This window comes from Parus major, chromosome 14 (assembly GCF_001522545.3).
Source record: "Parus major isolate Abel chromosome 14, Parus_major1.1, whole genome shotgun sequence".
Lineage (NCBI taxonomy): Eukaryota > Metazoa > Chordata > Aves > Passeriformes > Paridae > Parus > Parus major.
The window spans coordinates 12,870,886-12,886,323 of record NC_031783.1 but is presented as its reverse complement, the minus strand read 5'-3'; the positions used below and the strand labels follow the sequence as shown (position 1 = coordinate 12,886,323).

Below are 15,438 nucleotides of genomic sequence, written 5' to 3'. Positions count from 1 at the left end.
TCCCTGAGCATCCCTGCACCTGCAGGGACAGGAGCTGGCGCAGGTCTGGGGTCACTGGCAGGGTGGGGATCCCCACCTTTGGGTGCACCCACAGCAGCACCAGCACAGTGGTCAGACCCCTGTGACTTGCTGCTGGAGGTAATGGGGGCTAATGCCCCAAACCCAAACCAGAATTATCTGCAGAGTCACAAGTGCTTTACATCATCTGGTATAGTCAGGAGAAACTGAGGGCAATGGCCATCCCTGCTCTCCCTGCCTCTGTTTCTCACACAGAAAACAAAGGCAGCATTATTCCCACTCTCTCCAAGGTAGGAGAGGTCACCTCTGTCAAAGGCTTGAAGCCCCTAGATGGAAAGTGCCATTAGCCTGGCAAAGATCAAAGCGAATTTCCCGGCATGCTTGGGCAGCCCAGGATCTGTTTCATTTCCTAGGTACGAGTAGAAAACTGCACCCAGCTGCTCCCCTGCCTTTATCATTAGAGACCAAGAAAAATCAATTCTCAAAGTAATTAAGAAGCAGTTGAAAATGCACCATATGGCTTGGCATTGTGTCATATAACACCTGTGGGAGACTTTTGCCAGGACAGGTAACTGAACCCCCAGGAGCATCCTTGAGGGAAAGACCCCCCCTTGGAGGAGCATCACAGCCAAGGGGTCATTCAGTAGCATTTGGGTGGCAATGGGGGTGGTGTGAACAGGGCCAGAGGGTTGAGACATGCAGAAAAAACCCAGGGAGAATCAGCCTTTTTCTCTTCCCCTTCTGTTTTTAGCTGGAGGAAATATCCCCTGAAACAGATGCCAAGCCTGGCTGGAGGGGAGGGCTGCTCCACCACTCTCTGTCCCTGCAGGGAAGCTCCAGCATAGGTTTTAGCTTACACCTGTCCCTTTGCTGTGGAAGAAGAGGACTCCAGAGATGGCCAGGGTGCAGGGCTGAGGTTGGGAGCCTGGCTGGCATCGCCTCAGGGTCTGGCTGTGCCGGTGTAATCGTGCTGTGCTGCGGAATGACCTTGGGCTGAAAACAATTCCACGCTCGGGCCTCACAGGCTGTTGCTATCAAGGTCAACCAAAACAGCCCTGGCAGCACGTTTAACCAGTGGGGGAAGGGAGGGCTTTGCTCTGCTCTGGCCTGGCCACCGCAGCCCAGGGAGGGTGAGAGGGTGGCAGGGCTGTGGGCACCAGGATGGGGCTGGGCAGGAGATGCCAGCCGGGGCACCGCCTGATGGATGCTGACCCAGCTGCCTGCAAGGCTGGGAATGAAGCTTTGACCTCCTGCTGCCTGTGTGAGCTGGGGGACCCTAGGGACAGCATCAGGATCTGGAAATGCTGGCACAGGATCAGCTCAGGAATACACACTGAAAGGGCTGGGGAAGACATGGGGGCACAGAGAGACAAGGCTGGAGGCAGCAAGGACAGGCAGGGCTGGAGAAATAGGTGGGAAAAAATCTTCAACCTCTCCAGCAAAGTCCACTTATCAGGGACAGCAGGCTGTAAACCAGGCATGTGTGCCCTGCCACCACCTTCACTACCTGGACAGGGCTGGGCCCTTTCCAGCAGCCTCGGCACAACCTGGCACAGGTTGTTTGTCTGTGCCTTAAAAATGGAAAATGGTGAATTTCTAGAGTTTTCCAGCATGATACAATGTAATGATTTTCATTCCTTCCTGTGAATGGGAGGGATGGTCGATGGAGTTACCCCTTCCATGCGGATGCAGCAGATGAGGGGAGAACACCCTTGCACATGGAGGTCTGTGAAGGGAAAGGCTGTCCTCTCTGCAAAAGGACTGATAGATCAGAGAGAGCTCAAGGATCAATACAAAGGAGCAGAAACCTTGGGGAGGGGTGTATGAGAGTGGAGAATGATGCTTAAAGGGGGAGAGTCGAGTCTGCAGCTTGTCAGGGATGAGCTGGCATCAGGGATGCAACGCAGCGAGCCAGGGAAATGTCAGGGGCTGTTTTGCTTCAGGTTTAATGTTGAATATGTTCCCACAAAGGGGGAGGTGGGGGCTGCAGTGAGGCCCCTAACATCTCCAAAGGGAGTGAAGGGCCTGGGGTTTCTGCTTAGATTTTACCTCCTGCAAATTCCCATTACAGCTGATGCTGCAAGGAGAAAATTGAAAGAGGAAGGTGCTGAGATGGTCCCTGTGCCTGTGAAATAGGGGATGTGGTCAGCACCTTTCCTTCTTCCCCTTGGGGAGTGGGAAGGGAAAGGCAGTGCTTCAAAAAAACCTCCACGATTTCTGTGCGAGGGTGATTCAAAGAGACTCGGTGGTTTCAGAAGTTTCTACCTCTCTTCTCATTGTCACAACAGCAGGAGGGAGAGAAGGGAGGCCTGAGCACATGACAGAGTGAGAGATGGAAGAGCTGGCACTGAAGGGGATGTGCAGAAATCCAAGCGAAAACTCCAAGTCCAAAAACTCCCAGGAATATTTCCCCCCTTTGACCCTCCTCTCCCCAGAGGTGTGGCAGATGCCATCCCTGCACGGGCAAAGGGCTTCTGCTCTAGGGGAAGGGCTGGGAGAAGCCAGAGGAAAGCAGAGCTCACATGTTGTCCCGCAAGTGCAGCGATTCAAGCCCAGCCATATCAGCTGGCGAAGGGCAGGAGGATCCTCCCTCGGATAGTTTTGTCCAGAGTCAGTGTGAGCCGAGCACCAAGGACAAGCAGGGAGAGATGAAGCAAAACATGGGAACTTGGGAGCTTGTGATGTCTGCCCAAAGGTAACACAACAGCCAGGAAGCTTTTTGCTTGGTTCCCCTTTCTCTTCTCGCAGCTCTTGCAACATCCCAGAAGAGATTGGGAAGAGAGCCCCGGCCACAGCCAGGGAGTTGGCCTGGCCACCACACAGTGCTGAACATGGTGACCAGCTGGTGGCTTTGCTGTCAAGGTGTCTTCAGCCTGGGAGGAAGTGGTGGCACCCAGCCATGTGCTGGAGGCCACATCCTGCCATCCCACCAAGGCCAGACCTCACTGCCCCTAAAACCAGGAGACGCGAGGCCGGTGCTGCTGTCCTCCGGATGCTGGCGGATTGATTGCCCTCTGATTCAGTCCAATAATCAAGAGTAATTGCCTGGCAGTTCCCCCCCCCGCCTAATGGGCTGTCGCATCGTGGCTCCCCAGCCTGGCTCCACCCAACCTGCTCATGGGGATGCAGCAGAACATGGCATCCCACCCCTCTCATGCACACCCCATCCATCTGCCCATGAGCCCTGGTGGCCTCTCCACCTGGCCCTGACCTGATGTTCCCCATCCCAAACCCATCACCCCAGTGGTACTGCTGGACTTTTTCCTGCTTTATCAGCACATTCATGGACCACTCTTCCCAGCTGCAAGGGCCATCAGCTCTACTCATGCCTTGTGGCTCCCCTTATTTGACGTATAATCTTCTAATTAATAATCAGCCTTTTCAAAGAGGAATGCAAACATTAATTAATTCCCTGTGAGGCAGGTAATTAACACCAATGACTCCCATTTTACTGCGAGGGAAGCTGTGATAGACAGATCTTGCATGATCCACATCGAGGTGACAGAGGAATGACCAGGCAAAGACAGCTCCACTCCAGCATGGCCCTGCAGCAGCCCTAGGCTGGCTCCCCTTCCACTGAGGGCTTCCTGTGGGCACTCTCCTGGGCTCTCTCTTCTGTATCACTGTGGCCATCTCCAGGGAGGAGGGGATGGCATAATCCTATGTGGCCTGGCAGGACACACACATCACTGTGGCCATCTCCACGTGGTGGGGACGGCCTGGTCCCAAAGCGGCCTGGCAGGACACGGCCGTCACCATGGCTAACTCTGCCCTGTGGGATGAGGCACGGCCCTGGGGTGGCCCAGAAGAGCCCACAGCTCTCCTGGCCCTCTGTACCACTCCCTCCAGAGCACCCACCTGGGTGCAGCTGTGGTGCTGAATTTTGAGGCATCTTCACCAGGACAAGGCACTCCTGGGGAAGGCGATGCCATCCAAAGGAAAAGGGTTTTTCTCTTGTATTCCCATCCAGGCCTGGTGTCCCATTGCCTCCCATCCCCCCAGGTTACTGCAAATCTCCATCTCAACAAGCTGTTGCAGGTTCCTCAGGCTGCTCTTTGTTCATCCCACAGCAGGAGTAATGAACGGGGAGGGGGGGAATAATGCCTGGGTCCCCTTCAGTGAGACCCACACCAGCAGTCTGGGGAGGGAGCCCCATCCTCATCCTCACCGTGATCTCTGCAGCTCCCTGATGACAAAGAGCTTGCTGGCGTGCCCTGCAAGACCTTGACTGCAGGCCTGATTCCTGCCTCTACGATGCTGGACAAGGGGTATCCCATGGAGAACAGGCATTTTCAGCCTTTTTTTTCCCAGATAATTTTTTTTTTACCTGTCACTACTGTTTTCAAACGGCTGAGATTACACATGCAAGGTCCCCACGCTGAAGTCTGTGCGCTTCCAGCCGGCAACAGATTGCGAGTGGCTGCTGCTACTTTACTTACAGGACTGCTTAATTAACTTGATTAATCAGCCCGTGTTCGCACAACACACTGGAGACGCAAAGCCCTCTGGTTGCTGCTGCCTGCTGCTCTGCGGCCGCTGCCCTCGCCTTTATTCCCGACCGGTGTTGGATGGTCACAGACAAGAAGGGAATTGCAGAAAGGCAGCCTGGGCTGGAGCAGCCACGTCTCCTACTCCAGCAAGGTTTGGATCAGAGGACAGAAACAAATATTGCTCAAATCTGACCAAACCACTGCTCCTGTGATGTGCCCTGCCAGCACGGGGCAGGATGGAGAGCACGGGCCCCTGCTTGACTCGATGCCTGAGCCAGCGGAGCGTTCCCTTCTCCCAGGTCCCGTAGGCACACGGTCTTTAATGGTGCCCGGCGGCGCCGGCGGCGTTCCCGGTTGCCCGGGCGGGTCCAAGGGCCGAGGGCCTGCTGGCGGCTGGCAACAGCAGTATCGCCGCCGTTCGCTGACATCAGCAGTGAACTTGGCCCCGCGTCCCGCTCGTCCCGCTCCCGGCCGGGGTCACCGGAGCCCGCCCGGCCCAGGGGTGCAGGTGACGGGCGCTCCACGTGCCCCACGCCCCGCAGGCAGGGCGAGCAGCACCCCCGGGATCCCGCACCGCGCTGGCCCCGCGTACCCCCGGGGGGCTGCATCCGCCCGGCTCCCACAGAGACGGGGGAGAACGGGCCGGGACCCCCACCCGAGGGGCTTTGTGTGAGGGCTGGGGTGGTGGGGGCTGCACGGGGGCACCGGAGCACCGCGGAGAGCGGCGGACACAAGGCAGAAGCCCCGTCCCCGCTGCAGCCCAGTGACACCGGGGCCGCGCCCCCACCCCAGCCCCGTTCGCTTCCCCCCCACCCCAATATTGTCCCCCCTGTCGGGGCGGCGGGGCGGGGCGAGGTCTGGGGGGCGTGGCCAGGCGTGGCCAATCGGAGCGGCGCACTCCGAAAGTTTCCTTTTATGGCGAGGCGGCGGCGGCGGCGGCCCGATATAAAGCGCGCGCGGGCGGCGGGCGGGAGCCGCCGCGAGCTCTGCCTGCCCTCACCGCGCGCGCGCCCCGCTCCCGCCGCCGCCTCGCGCCCGCCCCGGCTCCGACCGCGCCAACTCCCCAAAGGTGAGAGCGGCACCGCCACAACGGGGGCTGGGGTAGTAATAGTGTTCGTGAGAATAGTAGCGAGCCGGTGTTGTTGTGGATATCGGTGTGATCGGGGTTGTTGGGACACGGCGCGCCCTTTGTGCGCTGGCGGGGTGGCGGCCCCGTAGCGCGCTGCCGCGTTTTAAGGGATAGAGACGCAGCTCGCGGTTTAAGGCCGGTTTTGGGGGTGATGCTTGCGGAGGGGGGGGTCGCGCTGCTGTTACCCGTGGGGCTAATCCGCCCCGTAAGAGGATTGCTGATGCGGACGGGGGGAGCGGGCGGCTCGGATGCTGTGTCCCGGGAGCGGCGGCGTGAACGGGGGGTGCGGGGCTTTGTCTGTTCCGCGGAGCCGCCCGTGCTGGGGTCGGGGCCCGGGGGCGTTGTCCCCCGTGAGGAGGGGCGCGGTCCCCCCCACCCCACACATACGAATAGTCTCGGTGGCTGTTGCTTGCGGGGAGGGGGCGGCACGCCCTACACTGGGCGAGGCTTTGGATCGGAACAATGCGGGGTTGGGGGGCGCAGGGGGACCCCCCCGTGTGCCCGGAGCGCAGGTGCAGTCGGGCTGCCCGCTCCGGTTCCGACTACACTTCCCAGGCTGCCCGTGCGGGGCGGCACATGTGCGGCAGCTGCCGCCGCCCCCCCGGCACCGGATTACACCGGCGCGGCCGGAGCCGCCGGTGCTGAGCCTGGGCGGGCGATAATTGCATAAGACGCTGGCTCTAATCCCGCCCTTGGTGCCGCCGGTCGATGGGGCAGAGCCCCGGTCACGCTTGACTAGTGGGCTGGGCGTGGTGGCCAGCGCTGGTCGTGCTGCGGTTCCTTGTAGAGGCTGGCTGAGGCTTTGGGGGCTGTGCAGAGGGGTCGGATCCCGCTGGCTGTGCCTGGCACACGGCGGGCACTGGGCGTGACCCCCTAGGCTGGGTGGGCGCGTCGAGCCCCGCTGACTGGCGCTGAGCTGAAGCTCAGTGGCGGGGCTCTAAGGAGAGCACCGGGCGTGACCGGCGGGGCTGTGCGGAGGTGTTAAGCCCAGCCAGCCGGCTCAAGGTGGGGCACCGGGCGTGACTGGCGGGGCTGTGCGGAGGCGTCGAGCCCCGCTGGCCGGCACACGGCGGGGCGCTGGGGTGTGGCGGCCACGCCCGCCCGCTCCGGGGTGTGGCCGCCGCCGTTCCCCCGACAGCCGGTGGCGGGCGAGGCGCGGCGCGCTCCATCCATTGCCTTTTATGGTAATAATGCGAGAGGGCGCAGGGACTTCCTTTGTCCCAAATCCGCGCAGTGCCGAAATCTGGGAGGCGTCGCCCCCTCTAGCGGGCGCCGGGTGAAGCGGAGCGGCGCCGGCAGGAAGGAAATGGGTGGGGAAGGCCTTGGCGGCATCGCCTGCGCTTCCCGCCATCGCCTTCCCTTCCCGCCTGCCGCCGCGGGATGGGGCTCGGCGTGTGAGCGGGGATGCTCATGTCTCCTTCTCTTCTCTCCTCCCGCAGCCAGCCATGGATGACGATATTGCCGCGCTCGTTGTTGACAATGGTTCCGGTATGTGCAAGGCCGGTTTTGCCGGGGATGATGCTCCCCGTGCTGTCTTCCCATCCATCGTGGGTCGCCCCAGACATCAGGTAGGTGGCTGGTTTTGCTTGTGGTCTAACAAAAGAGCGTGGTTTAGGTGGAAGTGGTTCCTCTAGAGGCAAGAAGCCCTTGTTTTGGCTTTGTACCATGAGAGGCCTGTGTGCTGCAGCACAGCTGGTGGGGAATGCAGCCTCCTGCAGAGCCTTTGTGTCGTGTGTGTTGGAGCAGATGACTGGATGCCTTTCTTGATAGGGATGTGGCAGCAGAGGGACAATAATTGGAGACTTAGTTTGGGAAAAGGGAGTTATTCACTTTGGAGCTGTACTTAACTATGTGGCCTTTGTTTTGCAGGGTGTGATGGTTGGTATGGGTCAGAAAGACAGCTACGTTGGTGATGAAGCCCAGAGCAAAAGAGGTATCCTGACCCTGAAGTACCCCATTGAACACGGTATTGTCACCAACTGGGATGACATGGAGAAGATCTGGCATCACACTTTCTACAACGAGCTGAGAGTAGCCCCTGAGGAGCACCCTGTGCTGCTCACAGAGGCTCCCCTGAACCCCAAAGCCAACAGAGAGAAGATGACACAGGTGTGTAGAACTCTGCAGCTTGGAGCTACAGAGCAGATAATTGCTGCAGGCCAGCTCTTCTCTTCCATGTTGTCCTCTCTCCTTCTTCACCACTATTCTCCCTTTTTGCCATCATTACAGGGTTTTCCTTTCCTGACCTGAGTCTCCTCTTTGCTGGACCTTGACAGGTTTTGTTTGCTCTTCTAAGCTGGCTTTCTCTGAGACTGAACTAGCAACTTGTCTAACTGCTGTTTCTGACTAGGCACACTAATCCATTTACAGCTCCTGAGTGACTGTCCTGTAGTTTACTTGGCATTTGTTTTGTTCCTTGCTGTGATACACGGATGGGTCTGTGGCAGTGGGATCCCTGCTTGGGCTGTGACCTGGCAGGTGTGGGTGGAGACCAGGTGAGATAAGCATGGACTTTGAGGGGGAGCATAGAGGTGCCTCTTATCTAGGGGCAAAAGTAAAACCACTTGCATGGACTTGGTATAGACATGTAGCAAGAACCCTGTATTATGCTGTTGACTCAACCTCTCCTTTTCTCTCCCTAGATCATGTTTGAGACCTTCAACACTCCAGCCATGTATGTAGCCATCCAGGCTGTGCTGTCCCTGTATGCCTCTGGTCGTACCACTGGTATTGTGATGGACTCTGGTGATGGTGTTACCCACACTGTGCCCATCTATGAAGGCTATGCCCTCCCTCATGCCATCCTCCGTCTGGATCTGGCTGGCCGTGACCTGACGGACTACCTCATGAAGATCCTGACAGAGAGAGGCTACAGCTTCACCACCACAGCCGAGAGAGAAATTGTGCGTGACATCAAGGAGAAGCTGTGCTATGTCGCCCTGGATTTCGAGCAGGAGATGGCCACAGCTGCCTCTAGCTCTTCTCTGGAGAAGAGCTATGAACTCCCTGATGGCCAGGTCATCACCATTGGCAATGAAAGGTTCAGGTGCCCAGAGGCCCTGTTCCAGCCATCTTTCCTGGGTAAGTCCAAGTTTGCTAGGATACTCTGTTGTCCCTTAATGTTCCTTCTGTGAAGGGTGACCTGGAGACCATGGCAGTGAGGTTCCTTATTTTATTGCTGGTCTGTAGCAAAGCTTGTGCTACCCACAAGTCAGCCCCACTTCCTACACAGCTCAAAGCTGTTTGAGGAGCTTGGGTCAGTGGAGCCAGTGGTTGAGTCTGTCCCAGCCATGGCTCTGTAGTGCCTTCCTGCTGAAACAACTGCTGGTCTCTTGGTTGCTTGTAGTATCTCCTTAGGCTTCCTTGACTCTGTCTGAGCCCTTGTTGACTTGAAACTTCTGCTTCTTCACAGGTATGGAGTCCTGTGGTATCCATGAAACTACCTTCAACTCTATCATGAAGTGTGATGTGGATATCCGTAAGGACCTGTACGCCAACACAGTGCTGTCTGGTGGTACCACAATGTACCCTGGCATTGCTGACAGGATGCAGAAGGAGATCACAGCCCTGGCACCCAGCACAATGAAAATCAAGGTAGGATGGAGTTGGGGGAACATCTCAGCACCCCTGTTAGGCTGAAATACACAGCATGTGTAGAGGGATGACGGTATGCTGGAGTCCTGCTGCAAAAGATACAAACCATGTCTGTCTGGTACAGCCTTAATGGCCTTGGGCTGGACAGGATGGCACCCACCCAGCTGCATGAATAATGGGATTAGAGTAAAGACTGGCTGCATAGGAGGGAGGTGGTTGTGTGAGGCTGTGTCTTGATCCTGTTTTGGACTTCATGGTATCTTAAGCAAGGTTAGATAAGGGAATTAGGCAGCTCCATCTTGCAGGGCTGTGCGTGGGCTGTGAGCGTAGCGTGCTGCTGTGTCTGACTGGTTCCTCCTCTTCCCTGCAGATCATTGCCCCACCTGAGCGCAAATACTCTGTCTGGATCGGAGGCTCCATCCTGGCCTCCCTGTCCACCTTCCAGCAGATGTGGATCAGCAAGCAGGAGTACGATGAATCCGGACCCTCCATTGTCCACCGCAAATGCTTCTAAGCCGGACTGTTACCAACACCCACACCCTTGTGATGAAACAAAACCCATAAATGCGCATAAAACAAGACGAGATTGGCATGGCTTTATTTGTTTTTTTTTTGGCGCTTGACTCAGGATTAAAAAACTGGAACGGTGAAGGTGTCAGCAGCAGTCTTAAAATGAAACATGTCGGAGCGAACGCCCCCAAAGTTCTACAATGCATCTGAGGACTTTGATTGTACATTTGTTTGTTTTTTTAATAGTCATTCCAAATATTATAATGCGTTGTTACAGGAAGTTACTCGCCTCTGTGAAGGCAAAGCCCAGCTCGGAGGGAGTCCACCAGTTACAGCTGGTGTTAGGTTATAATTGCTTGTCTGTAAATTATGTAACCTGACAAGTGTCTTTTTGTATCTTTCCGCCTTAAAAACAAAACACACTTGATCCTTTTTCTCTTCGATTTGTCAAGCAAGCAGCCTGTGTTCCCCAGTGATAGATGTGAATGAAGGCTTTACAGTCCCCCGCAGGGTCTAGGAGAAGTGGTGCCAGTATGTGGGGGAGGGAGGGGCTACCTGTACACTGACTTAAGACCAGTTGAAATAAAAGTGCACACCATAGAGGCTTGACTGGTGTTGGTTGTTGATTTTCTTTCCTTTTCGTGCCATTTTTTGACAGTTGCTCCCTGCTCTCATCTCACCCTGCCAGGCTCCACAGCTCTGCTATCAGGCTGGGGGGGGATGCTGGTGCTGTGGGGCACAAGGCAGATGGCTCTGGGTGATTATGGGGAGGGGTAGAACTGGGCCTGCCAAGCATGTGGGTCTCTAAGGTTGCTTTGGGCTGGAGTTCTCCAGATACTGCCAGTGTGTGCAACAGGGAGCTGCTGGAGGCTCTGGGCTGAATAGGGGATTAATTCAGCTGCACCTTCCCAAATGTTCTGTATGTGTCTCCCTCGGTGTTCTGTCTTGTGCTGGACTGATGGAAGCAAGCAGGGTGTGCTTATGCCATAATCAAAGCAAAGCAGCTGCCTCCTTCCTCCACCAAGACTCCTTTGACTAGTGTGCAGCTCTGCATGGGGCAGTGTCCTTGCTCCAGGTGTCAAAGCTTGCCTGTCCTGCTCCCAGTTTGCCTTGGGAGGAAGGCTGGGTTCAGGCAGGGAGGCTCATGCCCTGACAGTGTGGTGGCTGGGTGGAGCAGCTTTCGGGTGAAAGCGAGAGAAAGTCCTGTGAAGTGGAAAAAACTGACTTCAGAGAGCAGGGCTACTGGAGTGCTGCACGGGTGGGGCTGGGAAAAAGGTGCAGGGAGGAAGGAGGAAGCTTAGGTTTCCAATCCAAGTACCTGCCTCCAGCTCAGCCTTTGCCAGGAAGGGCTTACTTTGGCCTCACTGTCTCTACCCATCCTTTGAGCTTCCAAACATTCAGCCTTGTTTGATCAGCTTCTCTGGTTTTGTGGAAAAGAACAGGGATGACCCTTACAGAGTTGAGACCCTGCTGGGTACAGCAATGTCCACAAGCCCCCAAACCTGGAGTCACATTTGTGGAATGGAGATAGAGAGGATTGAGGCTACTGGGTCAGGAACCAGGAAAAGCCAAGCCAGGTAACACTCTTGCTAGCTCAGGGAGACCAGACCTGGGAGTGTTTTCAGAAGTGAAGCTTCCCAAGGCTCTGCCAGCCTTGTCTGCCTTTGAAGAGCTAATAGCTGTGACTGTGTCATGCTTGAAGCACATGAAAGGCAGGGAACAGGCTCTAGTTCCTCTTTAATCCTCTGCCTGGCCTGTTCCTGCTCTGGCATTGTACTGTACTCAGGGCAGACCTGCCGGTTTCTGCCCCTCATCTCCCCAGGTTCCCTTCTGAGTGCAGTGGGAGCCTGGCAGGGCTGGAGGTGCAGACTCTGGGCTGAGCTGATGAGTACTGGAAGCACCAGTTTGCAAGAGAGGAGGTGAAACAGGTTGGAGCAAGGTCCAAACTGGGTTTATAACCTGAGGTCTTGGGGAAATGGTGTGAGGAGGAGGCAATGGCAGCTCCTGGGGAGGGAGCTGGTGGGAGCAGGGAAGGAAAAAGGCCAGCAGCCAAGAAGAGATGACAGCAATAGGGAAATTGGGGTGCCTTTCTTCAGCCTTTTCTGGAATGGTCACTGATTGCTGTAGGAAAATGTGCTGAGACACAAAGAACAGAAGAAACCGGTGGTGGTGAGAAACCAGTGAGCAGCAAAATGCCCGGGGCTGAGGGCAGCTCAGGTGGGCAGAGGTGTGAGGACAGGGAGACTGGTGCAGAGCTGCTGGGCACAGAGCAGCTGGGATGCTTTTCATGCTCCAGAGCCAACTGAGGTACACTGTTAGTTAACACTTTGCAGGCCTTTTTCTCCTTTCTTCCCATTTCACTTGCTGTTTTGGGTAACCAGCCCTTGAATACACTGAGGCTGAGCCTTCCACAGCCCTTCCTGATGTCTCTTCATCATGAGGCCATGGTGTGCACAGCCACTCTGCAGGCTGCTCCAGCAAGGCTCCATTTATCCCTCCTCTGGGCCATTACATGCTGGAGAAAAGAATGTGGTGCCGGGCAGGGACAACTGCAAGGATTACTCACTGCTCCCAGCTCCAGTGAGCACGAGAACAGGGAACCAGAGTGGTTTTCTGTCAGGAATGTCAAGTGCTGGAAGAGAGGGGACTTTTTAACCACAGTTTTTCTGCTGTGGAGTTTCAGACAGCTCAATTCACCCCTCACTGTTTCACAGAGGTAGGGAAATGCTGAGAGGCCTGTCAGGGAAGGCAGTAGAGGAGACATGTCCTGGGTTTTTTAGACTCAATGAAGTTGTGTAGGGAATGTGGGGAGACCAGGAGCTTTAATATGTTCACCCATGGTCCAGGCTGAGCATGTCCCCCTGTCTGGCTTAGCCATGTTGATCCAGGATACCTCAGGCTACAGAGATGGCTAGACTCGGCTCTAGATCCTTCCAAGTCACCCAGCCTTTTCCTACCTCCCTGTAGCTGCCCCAGGAGAGATGGCTCAGTTCAAGGAAGCTGAGCAAACATGTTTTATACCCTTTCTTCCCTCAGAGTTCCCAACTTTCCCTCCTGCTGGAGACAGTTGCTGGCACTTCACCTGCAATTAGCTGATGACCTGGAAAGTCACCTCACTGAGCTGCTTATGGAATCAAGCCACCGCCGGGAATTAGTGATGTCCTTGGCAAAGGAGATGGTTGCAGCTCTCGGGATTTAGCCCTGAAGGGCCTCATTGTCTCTCAGCTGTGTCAGGGACAGTTGACCAGAAACGGTCTCTGGGTGGGGAGGGTCCTGTTCTCTCATTAGTGAGCATGTGCTCCTCCAGGAGAGGTGCCAGCTGGCTGTGTGCAAAAATCCCAGGGAATCTCAGAGCATTCGAACTAAACTGGCCTCCTTGCACAAGTCCCCTTGGAGGATGCAAAGCACCAGCTTTAGAAAATGACCATTCCAAGGTACTCGTTCAGGGACAGGTCTGTGGTATTGGCTGTCCTTAGGGCAGGAGCAGTCTTGGTCTCTGAGGTTGTTTGCAGGACTGCTGACCTGGAGCCTGTCCTGACTTGCATTACACCCATCTATAATCCACTTTAGCAGGCCTTACAGTATTAAACCATATCAGGGATTGAGAATCACTTCCAGCAGTGGAGCTAGCAATCTACCCAAGCACACCAAGTGCTGTGGCTGCTGCAGCCCAGTTGGGCTGACAAAAAGTTATTTAGGCTGTGTCAGTCTTTAAAAGAATCAGAGGAGAGAACTGAGGCAAGACTTTCCAGAGGAAAAAAAATAAAATCCCCAGGACAGACTAGCCTTGAACATTGAGATATTTTGTTTTATACAGAGTAAAATATCTTGATAGTGATATTAATTTGTTTGCCTGTCTGGACTGGGACAGCATGATATGTGCCTGCTTTGTTTGGGCTAGGAAAACGTGTATTGATTGTAAGATGACCAAAGTCTACCCACATGAAAAGCATTCCTGAAGTGAGGAACAGCGAGGAGGGTTTTCCTCTATCACAGTCTGGTCTCACAGGGCCATGAAGAGAAGTGCCAGAGTTCAGTGTAGATGTTCAATCGCTTCCTCCTTTACTGCCCACTTCTGCCTCATGTTCAACCTCCGTGTCTGATCTGCACCAACACACTGCTCATTTATTTGGTGGATCACAAGTCCAAATGCAGCTCCTCTTACAAAGCCTTGTTTCTCCTCAGGAACCCCTTACACCTCCCTCTGTTCCCAGTACTTATTTGGGGTTGTCAGCTGCTCTCTGGTCCCTGTACGCCGCAGGGCTGGAGGGAGCCCATGGGTACTCTAAGCACCAGCTGCTCCAGCCACCCTGCTCTCTGGGCAGGGCCTTCCCTCTGCCTTTGGGACTCACTGATGGTTTTATTTATCATTTGCATTGGAAATGCAGGTCTCCTCCACCCTGGTCTCTGCCTTCCCTGGTGACTGCAAATATGGTAGGTTGGTATTTTTCCCAGATGTCAAACGAGTCAGTCTTGACTGAAAGGCCTCCGGATTTAATTTGTGATTACCTTTTATTTAAGTGAAACACATGACAAACAAAGCAGGTACAGATCCTCTACAGTGGTTCTCCCTCATCTAAGAGTTAAAAATGGTTTTCGTCTTTGACTCCAGAGCTCTCTCACAAGCCTAGAAGCAAAATACATAATCAAGACTTGAGGCACTTGCTATTTCTAAGTGAAACCCCCAATTTACCCTTAATGTAATTCACGGCCTTAAATGGCAACAATCAAGCAGGAAGAAAATAGCAACTTATTCATCTTCCTTTATGGGTCATCTTTAAAACACATTTTCTATGAACAAAATTCCTGAAGCATACACGTAACTGGAAATTCCAGGGCTCTGGTCCTGTCTGTACTTGAGATTTTGGATAGGAGCTGTGTGGAGCCACACTGCTGGAGCCAGCTGCTCTCCTTGGACATGGCTGTGTGCAATGTGGTCACAGCAGTAGTTGCAGCAGCCCTGGTTGATTCTGCAAGGCCCTTTGCACATCAGTGAAGGGTAGGATGGTGATACTGGGAAAAAATTCTTCCCCATGAGGGTTGTGAGGCCCTGGCACAGGTTGCCCAGAGAAGCTGTGGCTGCTCCATGCCTGGAAATGTCCAAAGCCAGGTTGGATGGGACTTGGAGCTACCTGGGATAATGGAAGGTGCCCCTGCCTGTGGAAATGGGATGGAATGAGATGATCTTTTAAGCTGCAATCCAAACCATTCCAGTGTTCTGTAGTGTGACCAGCAGGACCAGGACAGTGATTCTGCCCCTCTACTCACAGCTGAAGAAGCCACACCTCAAGTGCTGTGTCCAGTTCCAGGTCCCTCAATCCAAGAAGGCCTTTGAGGTACTGGAGTGTGTCCAGAGAAGGGAAAGGGGCTGAGGAAGGGTCTTGAGCACCAGGAGCGGCTGAGGGAGCTGGGGAGGCTCAGCCTGGAGAAAAGGAGAATAAGGGGGGACCTGCTGGCTCTGCACAACTTCCAGACAGGAGGATGTAGTGAGATGGGTGTCAGGCTCTGCTCCCAGGGAACAGCGGACAGGATGAGAGGAAATGGTGCTAAGCTGTGACAGGGGAGGGCCAGGCTGGACATCAGGAGAAATTTCTTCACAGAAAAGCTTGTCAGGTATTGGAAAGGGATGCCCAGGTGGGTGCTGGAATCACCGCCCCTGGAGGTGTTCAAGGAAAGCCTGGACATGGCACTCAGTGC

At 55.1% G+C, this 15,438-nt stretch overlaps 1 protein-coding gene across 1 annotated transcript; it reads left to right on the top strand.

Moving 5' to 3' along the window:
* The first annotated feature begins 5,485 nt into the window (after positions 1 to 5,485).
* ACTB (actin beta) lies at positions 5,486 to 10,350 on the top strand. The gene is made up of 6 exons (XM_015642872.1): positions 5,486 to 5,577; positions 7,077 to 7,205; positions 7,507 to 7,746; positions 8,280 to 8,718; positions 9,050 to 9,231; positions 9,602 to 10,350. The coding sequence occupies exons 2-6, from the start codon at positions 7,083 to 7,085 to the stop codon at positions 9,743 to 9,745; spliced, it is 1,128 nt and encodes a 375-aa protein (XP_015498358.1). The 5' UTR covers positions 5,486 to 5,577; positions 7,077 to 7,082; the 3' UTR covers positions 9,746 to 10,350.
* The last annotated feature ends 5,088 nt before the right edge of the window (positions 10,351 to 15,438 follow it).